We start from the raw sequence: 15,116 nt of genomic DNA, 5'->3' as shown, positions 1-15,116 counted from the left end.
TCATTAAAAGGAATTACATCAGCTGAGCTGAGCTTAATTCTCGACCTGCCGCTACCTCCTGGCCAGTGCTTACGTCCTGAAATATTGAGCTGGGGGCTTGCTGAGGAATACTTTCACACCCATTAAAGCAGAAGCGCAAAGAGTAGCGCTGCTTGCCCTTTGGCTGGAATAGAACAGCGCTTCCTAACCTGTCCTCTACCGTCGGACCATAATAGCCGGCCAGCAGAGATAATCAAGATGTAGCCGGCGTATGTAGATATGATGAATGTTGAATACAAATGTGCTTTCAGTTTACCTTTGTCACGCAAAAGCGTTATTCCCTTACGACACTAAAAGAAGTCCAATTAGGCACGGAACAACGCGTTAAGTATGTGTAGCTGTGCTTTCCTCTATAGTTCCTTTGTTTACAAAAAGCATTTAATAGATACAGCAAAGTGTTGCCTACTGGGTCCTGCTAGGTGTTTTCTCCCACAAGAAATAATCGATTTATATGCACACTGTACATTAGATGCATATTTGAGCGTAAGCTTGTTCTTTTAGAGTTAGATTGGCATGCATAAAAAATATATCCATAAATAAATAAAATATATCCATAAAGTCTCCAGCACCTGGCAATGAAGCACGCATTAAATCTGATACACAACAGAGATTTAGAATTTCAACTACAGTAGGATTTATTTAGAAGAAACATAAAATGATTGATGACTTTGATAATTAGTCTGTGTCTGCTCGTGTCTTCTTATTACTTGTTACCTGGGAGTGAGGGTCACCAGTAAAACATACCATCACTGGGTCGGGAGGAGTGCTCCCTCGTGTGCTGTTCTGAGAACAGCGTGACTGCTTGTTTTTGATGCTTTAGCACAGGTTTAGAAGCAGGGCAACTGGTCCTGAACCACCACAGGCGAGCGCGAGCCCAGAGAAATGCAGTAATTGTGCTGGGCTGCTTGTCTCCGTTAACCGACTCCCGTCCGGCCGGGTGTCCTGTCTGTCTGGGTGTCCTGTCTGGCTGGGTTTGGAAAGCATGAGGCTGTTTACCCTGAAGCTTCTGGGAGCTCCTGCTCTAAGCCAGGGCTAATTGGGGAGCTGGTCAGAATCAGTGATTGTCTGGGCTTTTCCGAATGACTGAGAAGAGGTGAATTCTGGGTCCTTTGTTCTGGTGTTGGAGCGATGTGCTGGGGGCTAGCCAAATGGGCAGACCATTTTGTTTAACTATCGCCATAGCCAACCATTAAAGCAATATGCAAATGGTAGTTAATGCCAATATTTCATTAGGTACTGCATTAGATATGGTGTGATATGCACATTTGGGAGGCCAGTCAATGCTGGCTGCACCCAGCTTTGGCATTTGTATTAGTCTCCTTTGTTTATTGTTCTTTATGACCAGTGGATTAGCACCGTTGTCCGTCTTGGATGCTGGAGTGGCATGACTAGTGGAAATGTTTGAGAGGGGGTCACACAAATGGCCCCAGAAATGAGAAGTATATTATGAATTGGGCAGATAAATATACTCCCGTAATGAAAACAGTGTAAACAGCAGTGCTTTTGTTGTAAATGTCACAGACCTCAACTCTTCACAAAGTCACCCACGCTTGCACAGGCACACACACATACACACACTCACCTCTGAAATCACAGTGGTAGTCCGCGCTGGAACACCAGTTAGGCGTTGAACCATCGTTCCACATTTGTCGGATGCTAAAGGTCATGTTGTCTGGTGATTGCTACATTCATGTTGCAAGCATTCTTTCATTCACCGTCATCTCCCAGACATCTTCAGACTTTCAGATGTTTCGCGTCATATGATTGTGGCATTTTCATGTTTGAGTTTTGTCTGCTTAGAAAGCTTGACAATTTACAGCAGAATATTGGATTGAAACCTACTGTGGATTTAAACCTGCTGTGAATGAAAGAGCAGCCCATGGGTACAACATGTATCAGGAAATGCTATGCTCTCTCACTTTCTCTTTCTCTGTCTTCCTCCCTCCCCCTTTCTAACTCACATACACACACACACACACACACACACACACACACACACACACACACACACACACACACACACACACACACAGACACACACACACACTCATATCGATAGGCTGGTTTGTAAACATTCAGTGTCTACTATTTGTCATTCAGTTATTGCCGAAAGCCTGCAATGTATAATTTATTTTCCATTAGGATCAGCACTAGCAGTTAATGACTAGTCCAGAGGGGCAGTGTGGCACACTGGTGCCACAGCCTCTACCAGCTGCACCCGGCCTGCCCACTGATTTGTGGCTTCGGCGGGGAGAGGGCGCCCTGCAGATGCAGCATGGCTGTGCTTGGCCAGAGAGGCCCATAATCCCTGGCTTGGCCATGTCCAGCCAGCAGAGTCGAAAGGCTCTGCAATTAGAACAGCTTGACCTGAAAGTATGAGATGGTAGATGGTGTGTGTTTATGTGTGTGTGTATGGCATTTGCTTGTGCGTATGGATCGTAATGGGTGTGTTCATTACCAATCCGTGTGTGTGTGTGTGTGTGTGTGTGTGTGTGTGTGTGTGTGTGTGTGTGTGTGTGTGTGTGTGTGTGCGAGAGAGAGAGTGAGAGAGAGAGAGTGGTGAAGGAAATAAATGGGGTGATTAGATTGCGGTGTCCAATCCTCCCTTTCCAGTGCTTCTCTCTCTAACCACTGCCTAGCCCTGACAGCTACAGCCTGAAGCTCGTGCTGAAGCCTGCCTGAGAATGTACTGAAGCTTATGCCGGGCTCCTCTGGGTACACTCCAGTTTCGTGAGAGCATGATGATGAGAAAGGATTCACCTGTAATGGGACGACTTGCAGAGGAGAGGAGAGGTGTGTCTGGGACCCGTTCCCTTTCTGAACAGGCAACTCTCTGCTTTGAAACCCACTCACAGCCTTGAAGAGGAAAATGAAGCATTTTGTAGTTCACTTTCCCAATTGAATATAGAATCCATGTTAGTCAAAAGGACGCATGTGCACAGAACTGGAATCGGTGTTAGTCAGAAGGGTGTACACGCACAGAACTTGAGTCAGTGCTGGTGAAGAGGACGCATCTACACAGAACTCTCTGAACTTGATGTCCATGGCTGTCCTCCTCCTGGTCTGATGGGTTTGGCTGAGGAATGAGGGAATAGCATGCAGCCAAAATATCTCATCACTCTAGCAAAGGGGCGTTGATCAAAATCACAGGGTTTGCCGAGGGTGCTGTTTAGATTAGTCCGCAGCTGTACTGCTTGTCTGCTGTGGAGGAAATATGTTCAACAAGATTGCAAGTGATAAATATGTCATTAAAGGAAATTAATGCTCTAATGTATGGGATGTTTTTCAGTGGAAATATTTTTATGAGCAAAAAATTAAACAGTTGTCTTTGTGTGTGTGTGTGTGTGTGTGTGTGTGTGTGTGTGTGTGTGTGTGTGTGTGTTTCAGGGAACTTCTGGGAAAAGAATTCTCTATGACTCACTATGAAGATGGCCGGCCTATAACCCTCACTAACAACCACACTGTAAGTAAGATGTATGGTCCACTTCATCTTCATCTTTCATTCATTCTCTCTCCCCCCTTCCTTTCTCTCTTCTCTTCTCCTGTTCTGTCTCACGTCTCCTCCCCTTCTCCCTCCCCAAAGGCATCATTCTCATAAGTTGGGCCACGTGATCACATGACCACGCGGTTCGAAAGATGTAGCCGACATTTGTTGTCCTCCTTTTGATTACTTTTTTAAATTCTTTTTGTTGTTTTTTTTTTTTTGCTGCTGAGTGCAGTTTTACCTGGGACGGTTTATTGCATACTCTTGCAGGAAGGTGCACAAAAAGTTCACCTGGGTTCCTGTCGCTCGCTGGTAAGGCGTGAACTGCCGGGTTCAATTAAGATGATAGCGGATGTTGCCGCTGTGCAGCGCGCAGCGCGCTCTGTGTGCATGCTGACTTCTTGCCCTTGAGAAGCTGTATGTGTGGAGTCTGCTTGTAGGAAGACAAAGTAGGTGTGCAGCCCCTGCGTACCACACGCACAACGGCAGCATTGCTGGATGAGGTGCTGGTTATGGCCTCTCTGCCGCCGCGCTTAATCTCCAATTTAATCCTAATCTTGTCAGCATGACTTTCTACCCAGAAAAAGATAAACTCAGAACGTAGATGAGAGAGATTAGACTTTGAGAGCCTGCACCTTGTTCCCCTTAAAATACTGTTCAAAATACTTTGCTCGTATAGTCTTGAAGTTTTATTTTAAATGTAGCCACAGGTCCAAAATTTACTGCTGGTGTTGCCACATTTTCATTTACCTGATACAGCAGGAGCATGCCATTTTCACTAACTTATTTGACACTAAATGACTCTACTAGCAATCTTATTAAAATGACTTTCTCGTACACTCATGCACTGGTATGCACCTACTCGGCTGCAGCAGTTGGATTTTATAGTGTTAATGAAAAAGTTGCCCTTCAGATGCAGTTCACATGGATGTAAATTGTGCATCAGGCAAATTACACTGTCATGACACAGAGCTTCATATTTTTAGAATTCAATTTCATATGTCAGGAGAAGTTATTAAAGCCTATTCAGGTCTCGTCTAATTTGCCGGCATAAAGCGAGTCAGGAATTACACGGTCTGCAGTTGTGAAAACGACAGCATGCATGTGGACACAGGAAATGTGAGGCCTTTGGCTTCATTATACTGAGTGTCTTCCTGTGTGTGGCACTCAGTCTCTTTGTTAGGAAACATCTGCTTCAGCTGTTGGAGGAAGCCAGTATGAAACTGCAGCTGCTAATTTCATTGATGCGTCTCTGTATGCCCGATATAAAGATTCGGACCCCCCTTATTTATTTATTTTTTTAAACGGAAAAAAATCGTTAACCTCTTATAATAGCAATTTTATGTTTTAGATCACGTCAGAGTTTAGTGGAGTGTCTTTAAATGAGAATGAAGATAAAGAAAGAGATTACCAACGCGGCAGCTGTGGGTTCCTCATAGCGTTTGTCCAGTGTTCAGCTGTTCGTCCAAACTCCAAACCTCCAGTCCAGTCACACTGTGCCCACTCTTTCGACGCCGCTCACTCTTAATGCACTACGCGGCACTGGCCCGCCCGCCACTGGCCCCACAGGGCACTCCCAGTGCTCAGATTCGCTCTCTTGGTTTGATTGGCAATTAGTTCATTTGACTCTAACTTGGCATGTAATTTGATTCCCATTCAGGTTGAATCTGGAGGGAATAATGTCAAAGATCCGTAGGATTAGCATTTAACTACACTGAAGAGATTTAAGAGATTCACCCCTTGGATTCACAACCACAGCCAAATATTGGCAGGTTTGCCGAGCATCTTTAGATAGGGAAACTGGATGTTTGATAAAATCCCTCTGAATGCAATCTTCTCTGCAATCTCACTGCACCTTCCAACACTCCCCATTCCAGGCTGATCAGGCCCTGTGACCTTGTGCTTATAAATGTCAGGCTCTTTACCAAAGCAGCCACACATGGACTTTCACAGCACTTTTCATGCATTGCTTCGAATACATGCAGATTCTTGTTCTTTTCATAAGCTACTCTAAGTCCAGCACCCAGGTTAAAATATTTTTGAAAATATGCACATATTCCTACTAGAGTGGTAGTTACATGGTCCTTCAGGCAGTAAAGAACTGAATCTTAGAAAGCATACAGCAGCAGAAACATTTATTGTGTTATAGAACTGTTTTTATTACGTTTCTTCAGTTTTCTCCTTTACCCACGTGTAGTTGATCATCTGAGATGTGTTTAGTGTATAAATTTTGCCTTGTGAGTTTTTCAGTGGAATTACGAGGCTAATTCGCATCTTGCACACTGCATGCCAAAAGCAAATATGTCACGGGTGACCGTACGTGAAGAGTTGTGTACATTTGGGTGCACATGCGGGGATGAGTAGGCAGTGCTGTTGGAGCTGGGGCCAGTCCGTCTGCTGCGGTGCTGACAGAATAGCCAATGAGATTCTCAGAAGCGTAGATTGTCAGCCAGTGTCTCCAGTGGCAGCTGATTTGTGCGTCCGCTGTGCATGGGCGTCCCGCCTTGTTTCCCCCTCTGTTCAAATAAATGAGCTAATTTCACGCTCTGATCATTTGAAGGAGCTCTTTAAATAGCCCAAGACTCACACCCATGCACAATTTGGATCTGATTCAGGAAAATTAAGTGGCGCAATTACTTTCCAAATGTTCGATGAAGGCTCAGGAGACTGAGTGTTATGAGAGTTTTCCCAAAAAGATGTCAAAGGTCTATAATAGCACTCTGTCCTGGTCCAACTAAGACATCAGTGGCATGGAAAAGAAAGGTAGAAAATCCTGTTTGATTTATAAATATCACCACAAGAGTCGCTATTGATTGGCCTGTTCCACTAGATTATTTTAGCTTCAAATGTCACTCCAGTTGAAAAGCCTCTCTTTTCTATTTCCTGAGCAACATTCCAGATTTAGACATGTCATATTGAATTGATTTCGAGGCCTGCTATCCTGATATTAAAGCCTGTATCATAAAACACTCTCATCCTCTCCCTGTCTCTCTCTTTTATTTCTCTTTGTGTAGGACCATTGTTTCTATCATGGGCGTGTTCGGGGCAATCCCTCATCCTGGACTGCATTGAGCACATGCTCTGGAGTGAGGTATATTCTCGATTCTGTATGTAATTTGATTCTCTTTGGGTCGACACAAAGCTATGACAAGTTTGCTTCATTTGGTCATGGGCGCACGACAAATCTGAGGTTGACCTGCTACACTAGCTGAGGTCATAGAAAATGCAAGAAAATGCAACTTGTGCATGCATTGTTGTGCATGCACGAATATGTTTGCCTGTGTATGTGTGTGTGCGTGTGTGTGTGTGTGTGTGTGTGTTTTGCACATGCAGGTCATAGGAAATGAAATTGAAAACATTTCTATGCAGACATATCTGACCATCTTGGTTAACAGTTTGGAGGAAATGGCATGAACTTAATGAACTTAAACCATGTGTCAGTTTTTACTCACAGTAACGGAGAACACAGTACGAGCCATCCTGCCTCACACTCTCACGGCGTTCCCTTCACCATTCAGGATTTTAGAACATGTTTGGTACTATATCAAAATGACAGCATTATTAAGTGCAGGCCCCAGGAGCCTGTTTCTAGAGATACTGGTGAGGCTTTTTCAATTAAACAAGACACACTCATTAATAATAGCCAGTGTTGAGACTGTTGGTAAAAACCAGTGGAATAATCCGGCTAGGTTTGGATTTGCTTTAGCTGCTTGCACTGCCGCTCTGTTCATTCTCATTGTAGCTCCAGTTTCTTTGAAGACACGCCACTGGAGTCGCTGAAGTTGAAAGTGGGCAGTGTGTATATAATGCTCTAAAGCATGGAAGGAGGAATTAGAAACATTGGCATTCATGAAACAGAACAGTGTTTCCAAACATAATAAGGATCATGCCAAGACAATTCAAAGCAAAACAAGCCTGGCTGGAATACCACAGTGACTGGAGTATGCGTCAAGCAATTTTCAGAATAATTTCTCCCATTTGAGGATTAGACAGCTGATTGGAAGCCATTATTCTAATAATAAGTTTTCGTCCTTAAAGGATAAACAAAATTTGTCTTCGGACAAGCAAGCACTATCATTTGCAGAATGTTAACAAGCATTGATTTTGCTTGTTGTTAAAACATTAAAACACTTCACCTACTTCAGTGTGATTGCGATAAACTGAGGTAAACTTGTTAGATCCATCTATCTTAGGATAAACTCGGGTAAACTTGAGTTGGACAACTGACCCCAGACCAGATGGCTGCATGGACCCAGGTTACTTGTGCCAAATTCCCATCCTTCCAACAACATGATACAGCAGGAAGCTGGATTCACTCATCCAGACAGCTCTCGTCCACCTTCTTTCTGCTCTCTCCAGTGACTACTGGAAACATGCTTTCTTGTTTTTCACTGTTTGCTTGCACGAGTTGTGCTGTTCTCCTACTTTGACCACTCCTTTGATCCACAAGCTGTTTTCATGCACTGATAGGTTTGTTTATTTGTTTTTTTGTTTTTTTTTGTTTGTTTGTTTGTTTGCTTTTAGCATTATTCTCTATAAGTCCTTGAAACAGACCTGTGTGAAAAGCCAAGGACCATTTAGACTGTGCTAGGACCTGCACAGCTAGTGCTAACTCATATGCCACATTCGGAGTCAGCATAGTCACTCGTTCTGGACACACTAGAGTTCATTTAAATGCTGACTGATCCTGGAAACACAGGTGTGCCTGATTTATCCCACGCAACTCTGCTGCTGCAGTCGGTGAAACTAAGTGAATACTGACGTATGACACTTCAGAAATCTAAACACTAACCTCTGACTTTGTTTTTACTGTAGAGGAATATCCAATTGATGCTCCTTGATGGGGGTTTTGAAATGACCTTTCATTGACTGTGTTTAGAAACCACACAGCCACCATTAGAGTAGCACCCACTTCACTTGTGAGCAATTACCAGTCACGACGGCGCCCATTAAAAGACTAAGTTATTAAAATTCCCCTTCACCGCGTTGCATGTTTGTTTGTGGGTATGTATGTCAATCTATCTGTGTGTGTGTGTGTGCGTGCATGAGAGATGTTGGGACAGAAAAAGCCACCATTAAACACTGAATTGAGTGTCATCAGCGATTACAGCAGCCATATCCACAATACACACTGTGTTACTTTTACTAGTGTTGCCTAACCTTCACCCTCTGATGGCTCCCAGAAAAGCAGCATACACAATGCCTCTCATCCTTTATGCCGTGCATTCAAACAGTCACGGCCAAGTATTAGGGATGTGCCGACCTGACACTGAAGAGATAACGCCAACTGCGAGCGACTGATGAGCACCTTCCATCTGCTCACTGTCGCCCCTTGTCGCCAGTCTGTATTTACACTCCAACGCACCAAACAGACTACGGTTGATGTATGACCTGTGCTTCTCCCCTACCAGTAGGGGCAGTAGTCTATGTTTACTCATTTCAAAAGGAAATGTCTGCTTCCTGAAAGTGCAGGGTTCTTTTAGCGAGCTTACTGAGTCTTGAGTGACTCCCTTCCTCTCCTTGAGCTTCTTCCTTCGTTATAATTGCATACAGTAACTTCAGGTTTAGGACAAATTTTCCACCTGTTTTCTAGATAGTCAGCACAACAAAACTACCTTCTGTGTAGCCAAATACAATGTCAGTGCACTGCCTGGGCAGAGCCGGACACAGTGCCACAGAATACATTTATGCAAAACCTTCAATCCTTTATGTCTATATTATCTCATTTCGTGACTGAGCAGCCAATCAAAATCCTCCCCCTCACGGTCAACTGCCAACAACATGCACAATCCCTCATATCAGCACCGACAAGGACCAACTAGAGCCAGCAGTGCGGAACGCATCAGACTGAAAATGGGCAGTGCCCAGGGTGTCGCCGGCACCCTATAATGGCTTGATGCCGTCTGGCAGCTGATGGCTGGGCCAGTGTGTCCCTAGCCTTTCACCACCCTTTGACCTCTAGCGATTCCTTCACAGGGGCTTGATCGTGCTGAACTCCAGCGACACGTTCTACCTGGAACCGGTTGGGGAGCGGGAGATTCTCCATCATGCCTTCTATCACACAGATGACCTGCCAGTCAACGGCGGCACGTGCGGACATGGCCACCAGGCTGGACACCAGAGCCTGTTCAGCGGACTCCTTAAACCTTTGCATCAAAGGGTATTTATGAAAAACACTCGTTCAGAAACCAGAGCTTTTTTTAAAAAAAGAAAAGAAAATTTGATTCTTAAAAATGCTCTTTGTACCACATTAAACTGCTGGGCCTGCCAGTGTGGCTTGGACACACATGTGCACACACAGCATTCTAGATGGATGTTTGCAGGAGATCTTTTGAAAAACCGCTATTCTGAAGCACAAGCAGACCTGTTCAATATTTTCCATCTGTGAATGTCTCTGGACCCATAAAAATGAGTCATTATCGTTGTCAAACTCCAGTCTCGTCTGTTGTGTTTCGTGGCTCCTCTCGTATGTGATGTAGTCGAAGAGACCATCCCACCTGTGCACGGCTGAGTGACAGTCTAATCAGGCTCTGCACGCTGCCAGGGTTGTGGTCTTATTGAACCGAAGCTACTTGTGTATGTGAACGGTTGTGTTTTGCTGGGTGGGAGAGGCGCTTGCTCTGAGATTCACCGTGTGCTGTTTTTAGCCACGGCTGGGCCGCGTCACAATAACCCCAGAAGGGACTTACACCGCAGGGCTAGAGCCCTAGGTCCCGCCTCACCTCTGATCAGGCACTGGGGTCGACGTAGAGCCTGCCGCAGGTTACTGATTGGTCGGGAGCGGGCCACCTCGGGTCTGGTCCACTTATCCTTTTTGCACCTGCTTTGACAGTAATACCATCTCCTTACAGGAGCACAAGCTCCTCATGTGTTTTTCTCCCTGAAATAAGCAGTGTAGGGTTGGCTATTAGCCAGTAAATAGGATGGGCCTGTTCCCCATGTTTTTGCCTGCTAAAATGGCTTTAATATGTCATATGCAATCTAGTCTGCTGGGTAAAGTCATTTAGGCTCTTTGGAGAAAAGCAAACATGACATTATGATGAAGACATTTTAAGTTAATGAACAGTGCTTTGGTCTGCTGTTTGTTTTGGCTCCCTGAAACCCCACGAAAGCAACAGATCATTACGCGACAAAAATATAGACGCCAGAAAGTTCTTCACAGTTGCTCTCATTGATGCTGATGAGAAAATCCAAACGATATTCAGTTGTGAATGATGAAACACCCCCAGGACCTTTACACATACAGCAGAGCCACTTACACGCGAGATTACCACTGACTGGATCATACTTGCAGCCAAAGCAACTTTCAGTTTAGATGCCCTGTTGTTTTGGGAACATTCTTCATGCACTTCAAGTGTGAATAAATGACTCATTTATGCAAATTGGACGAGTTAACGTCTTTCACTCGTCTTCAGAACGACGTGTTTTATAGCGCTAGCTCGAGCTTGCGCTGTTTTAAATGACTAGCCACAGCTGACTTAATGAGGCTTAGAGATGAGGGGACACTTTGCATTACGTGTCAGTGAAAACAGCCTCGCATAAATTGTGCTGTGGGACAGTGAGACAGAATCAGACCCCCAGATTAGAGCAGGGACAGAGACATTCGGGGCACATCGGTGCAGGTGGCTGTGCGAATGTTGATGCGGATACAGGGGCATGACAGAAGGGCATCAGTAGCACTCCCTGTGCTGCTGACTGCCTTTGTCTAGTGGATTTTATGCCAAGGCCATTTTGACTTCCATTTGTTTCTGACTCTTCTGTGCTCTTCATTCATACTGGTGCAAGCGAATATTTACATAGATTTTAAAAAAAATTGGGAAAGATTATTTTACTTTATGCAAACCTACTTCAGATGCACTGGCTTGTCGGTGGACGATACAAAGGGCAAACCTTTTTTTCTTTATATGGGCCAAGGTTTATTTGGTGATAATAGTGTCTCTGCGTGGAATGGCCTCAGAATCTGGTGGGCAATTTCTTGTGTGTGGTTTTTATCCATATGTTTAACTTAACTATTGTTTTGTGCACTCAGATTCAAAAATAGAATGGACTGCCAAGATTTTATATCTACATACATACTTTTAGTAAAGAATCCTGTAAGGCTTATTCATATAGTTGTCACCTTTTCTATGGGCTTGGTTGCCAGGTTGCACATTTGTAAACAGTAATGCTAAAGGTAGTTGTCATAGAAGTGGCAATAAGATAATGGCGTTTTGAATGGTTGCTGGTTTGAGCGTAGCTCTTTACTGCCAGGGTGGTGTTATCAATGGAGCAGCAGCTGGGCTTCAGCAGAGCGCTAGCGCGATCAGCAGCTGGCAGGCATGGCAATTTTCCAACGAAATGTTTGGACCACTTAATAAATACTTGCTTTTCACTCTTATTATTCAGTATAATTGAAAAAATGGATTTCTACTTGAGAAGAGTTTTGAAGGACCACTTAAAATCTTTTTTTATATATATATATATATATATATATATATATATATATATATATATATATATATATATATCCCATTCCAGATTGTCTTATTTAATTCAAGTAGCAGCTTTTGTGGTGCCTTTTTTTTTTTTTTTCCAGCACCGCCTACATCATGCGCTACCGTATTCATATCTGCTTTTTAAAGGGCTCCACGGTCGCCACACGGCGAGAACTGTGGGTCTATGCCAGTGAACTGTGCGTCCAACAAGTGAAAGAAAGCCAAGCGGAGTAAGAGCTTAACTCTTAATCTGTTCCATTCCACAGGTGAAGCGGAATGTCTGGGGCACCACCAAGTACATGGAGCTGTACATAGTAGCTGACAACGCGCTGGTAAAGCCGCGATCCCTTTGCACCCACTGCTCTGCTAATTGCAGCTTACACAGCGGAGAACACGTCACGCTCCCCTTCCACCCGTCCCTCCGCAGGCCAGGACCAGCGCCGCCGTTGCATGTGATATCAACAAAGGCTTCAGACTAACGACTGCTTTTTTAAATACAGTAATCAAGGGAGTGGGGCTTCAACGGGGATCCACTCCTTCCCGCTCTATTTATGTCTCTTCCGCTCTCGCTTGTTCTGTCTTTTTAAAATAAGTGTTCATAATCAGCAGCGTTTAGAATGGGGAGATCAGGCTTCAGGTTAATGTTGCAGCATCTCATAACATTCAAATTGATATAATATACAGTTTATCTTGTAAATAATTTATATATCAATTCTAGTGAAACACTCAGTCTACATTCTCTTTGCGTTGCTTCTTGTAAGCTGTTGACATCTTTTTTTGTAAGCTGGTATTTAGCTTTTATTCTTATAAGATGAAATTTGACTTTTATTTTACATTTAAGGTTTTACCTTGGTCCTTTACAGGTACATTTATTCATAAGACTTTACATGTCTTTATTTTTTATCAGTACAAAAAACAAAACAAGGACTTTGATAAAACTAAACGAAGGATCATGGAAATTGCCAATTACGTTGATAAGGTATGTGGGAGCATTTTTTAGTTTATTGCACAAGTTTTATCTTGTTTTCTGACACATTGGGCAGAACACATGTAATTCTAACTATGACATCGTTTGCATGTTTGAATCCATTTTGCTCTGTTGTATAACCCATAAGTTTGTTAGCAATCAGTAAGCCATGTCATTGCTCACATACTGCGTTGTGACTGGTCAGTTCTACAGGGCCCTGAATATCCGGGTCCCTCTGATTGGCTTAGAAGTATGGACGGAGCATGATCAGTGCATCATTAACGAAGAGCCAAACGCCACTCTGTGGTCCTTCCTGCAGTGGAGGCAGAAGCTCAAGTCCCGCAAGAAACACGACAATGCCCAGCTCCTCACGTCAGTCCCAACCTCTAACCTCAAACATGCAGCTCTACACAGGCTTTGGAGTAGACTTGCTGAGTTGTTTACCTGCTTGTCTGTGTACCTGTGTGTTCTTGTGTGTAACTGCTGAAAAAGGATGTGTGAAAATATAAATATTTTCATTTCATGGACAACCACAGCTCAATTAAAAGACTGCTGAAATGATAATAATGTACAGCTGAAATTCAAACAAATCTCTTGTGTGTTGAAGCTGTTAAGTTAAAGGAGGATGAAGGCTGTTCTGAAGAATCTGGCATTTCTAAACAATTTTCAGGGGTTTTCAGGGGGGTTTTTTTTGTTTGTTTGTTTTAATATGGTTTCGTTAATTCCAGTGTTTAGGGTTTTGAATATTATAATATGTTCATGCCCTTTCATTTTATAATAGCCTATTTACAGAAACTAGCAACTTGGGAAAAAAACATCTTTCAGCAAGTTGTGCTCAAACTTTTGATTGATACCACACACACACACACGCACACACACACACACACACACACACACATAGAGAGCACTCAGCTTTCAAGAAATCTTCCACATTCTTACATCCAATCAGTAAATTCTGCTCCCTCGCATCACAGATCGGACTATAACTCTTAGATGTTCTTGTCTCCTCCTTGCCAGAGGGATGATCTTCAGGGGCACCACCATTGGCATGGCGCCCCTTGAAGGCATGTGCAGTCTGGAAAACTCTGGTGGCATCAACGTGGTAAGACAGTAACAGACAAAACCTCGTGGACTGTTGTGTGAGCATGTGTGTGTTTGTGCATGTGTGTGATTCTGATGTACAATCGATCTGATTACGAGATCACTATCTCCCACACCCTTGATTAGGCTTTAATGTGCTTTATTAAAGAACTCCATAGAGAGGAGAGTGGTACGGAATATTAATTGGACGTAACTAGTCCGTGACTTGCGCTAAAAGTGGCCAGAGTTGTGTTAACGAAGAACTGTGGTCAAGCAATAGTCAGTTGGACAAATGGCTGTTGGACAAATCAGGTCCATTTCAAAATTGTCACGGAGGCAGTGTTTACATATGTGCTGCACGCTAAAATGCTCAATATTGAAAGGTAGGGTGCTTTGTGTGTGTGTATGTGTGTGTGCTGTGCACTAAGCTGAGATGACGTGGCTGCTGTCTAAAAAATCTGTACATCATTGTTCTCGCCCCACACTGAAGCCAGCGGGTGTGTGTGAGTGATTATGTGAGTGAATGTGTCAGCGAGGGTTTGACCATGTGAGCGTATCACGGAGTGTGTGTATGAGGGCGTGAGGGGGTGGGTGTGTGTGTCAGTGGGTGAGTATATGATCAAGCATGTGAGTTCGTGTGTGGCTGTGTGAGTGAGTGTGAGAGTCAGTGAGGCAGTGAATGTGAGACAGAGGCAGAAGAAAGTGTGTTTTTTTGTTTCATTGCCATAATAACCTCCCACAAGTAAGGCATATCGAAACCTTGTCCTTAACAGTTTATGATAAACATAATGCAGCTCCCAATATGTCTGTGATCCAGATGACGAACGAACACAACACAATAATCTGAAGTTTTTTTCCCCTTTTTTAACTATGAGAGCAGATCTGTTGTTACTGTTTCATGTTCTCTTAGAAATCTCTTATTAGAAATGGGAATGACAACTGCTCATCTTTTAAGGCAGTGAAGCGAGGGCATAGCCAGCTTTCTTTCAAACTCCCTTAGAGAAATTACTCAGTTTGTCTGAGGGAGTTAGACACTGTAATAAACACTGAATGTATAAAGGCAATTTCTGCA

General features: G+C 43.6%; 1 protein-coding gene across 2 annotated transcripts in view; it reads left to right on the top strand.

Annotated features, from left to right (window-relative positions):
- adam19a (ADAM metallopeptidase domain 19a) overlaps nucleotides 1-15,116 on the top strand; it is a 61,311-nt gene that overhangs the window by 34,068 nt on the left and 12,127 nt on the right. For both annotated transcript variants that reach the window (XM_027003781.2, XM_027003780.2), the window contains exons 4-10: nucleotides 3,427-3,502; nucleotides 6,538-6,614; nucleotides 9,500-9,683; nucleotides 12,264-12,329; nucleotides 12,905-12,976; nucleotides 13,170-13,336; nucleotides 13,982-14,066. In XM_027003781.2, coding sequence (XP_026859582.2) covers nucleotides 3,427-3,502; nucleotides 6,538-6,614; nucleotides 9,500-9,683; nucleotides 12,264-12,329; nucleotides 12,905-12,976; nucleotides 13,170-13,336; nucleotides 13,982-14,066 — 727 coding nt within the window. The remainder of the gene's footprint in view (nucleotides 1-3,426; nucleotides 3,503-6,537; nucleotides 6,615-9,499; nucleotides 9,684-12,263; nucleotides 12,330-12,904; nucleotides 12,977-13,169; nucleotides 13,337-13,981; nucleotides 14,067-15,116) is intronic.

The sequence above is a fragment of the Electrophorus electricus genome, chromosome 19 (genome assembly GCF_013358815.1).
Source record: "Electrophorus electricus isolate fEleEle1 chromosome 19, fEleEle1.pri, whole genome shotgun sequence".
Lineage (NCBI taxonomy): Eukaryota > Metazoa > Chordata > Actinopteri > Gymnotiformes > Gymnotidae > Electrophorus > Electrophorus electricus.
Note: the sequence above shows the minus strand (reverse complement) of the source record. Positions and strands in the feature narration are given on the sequence as shown.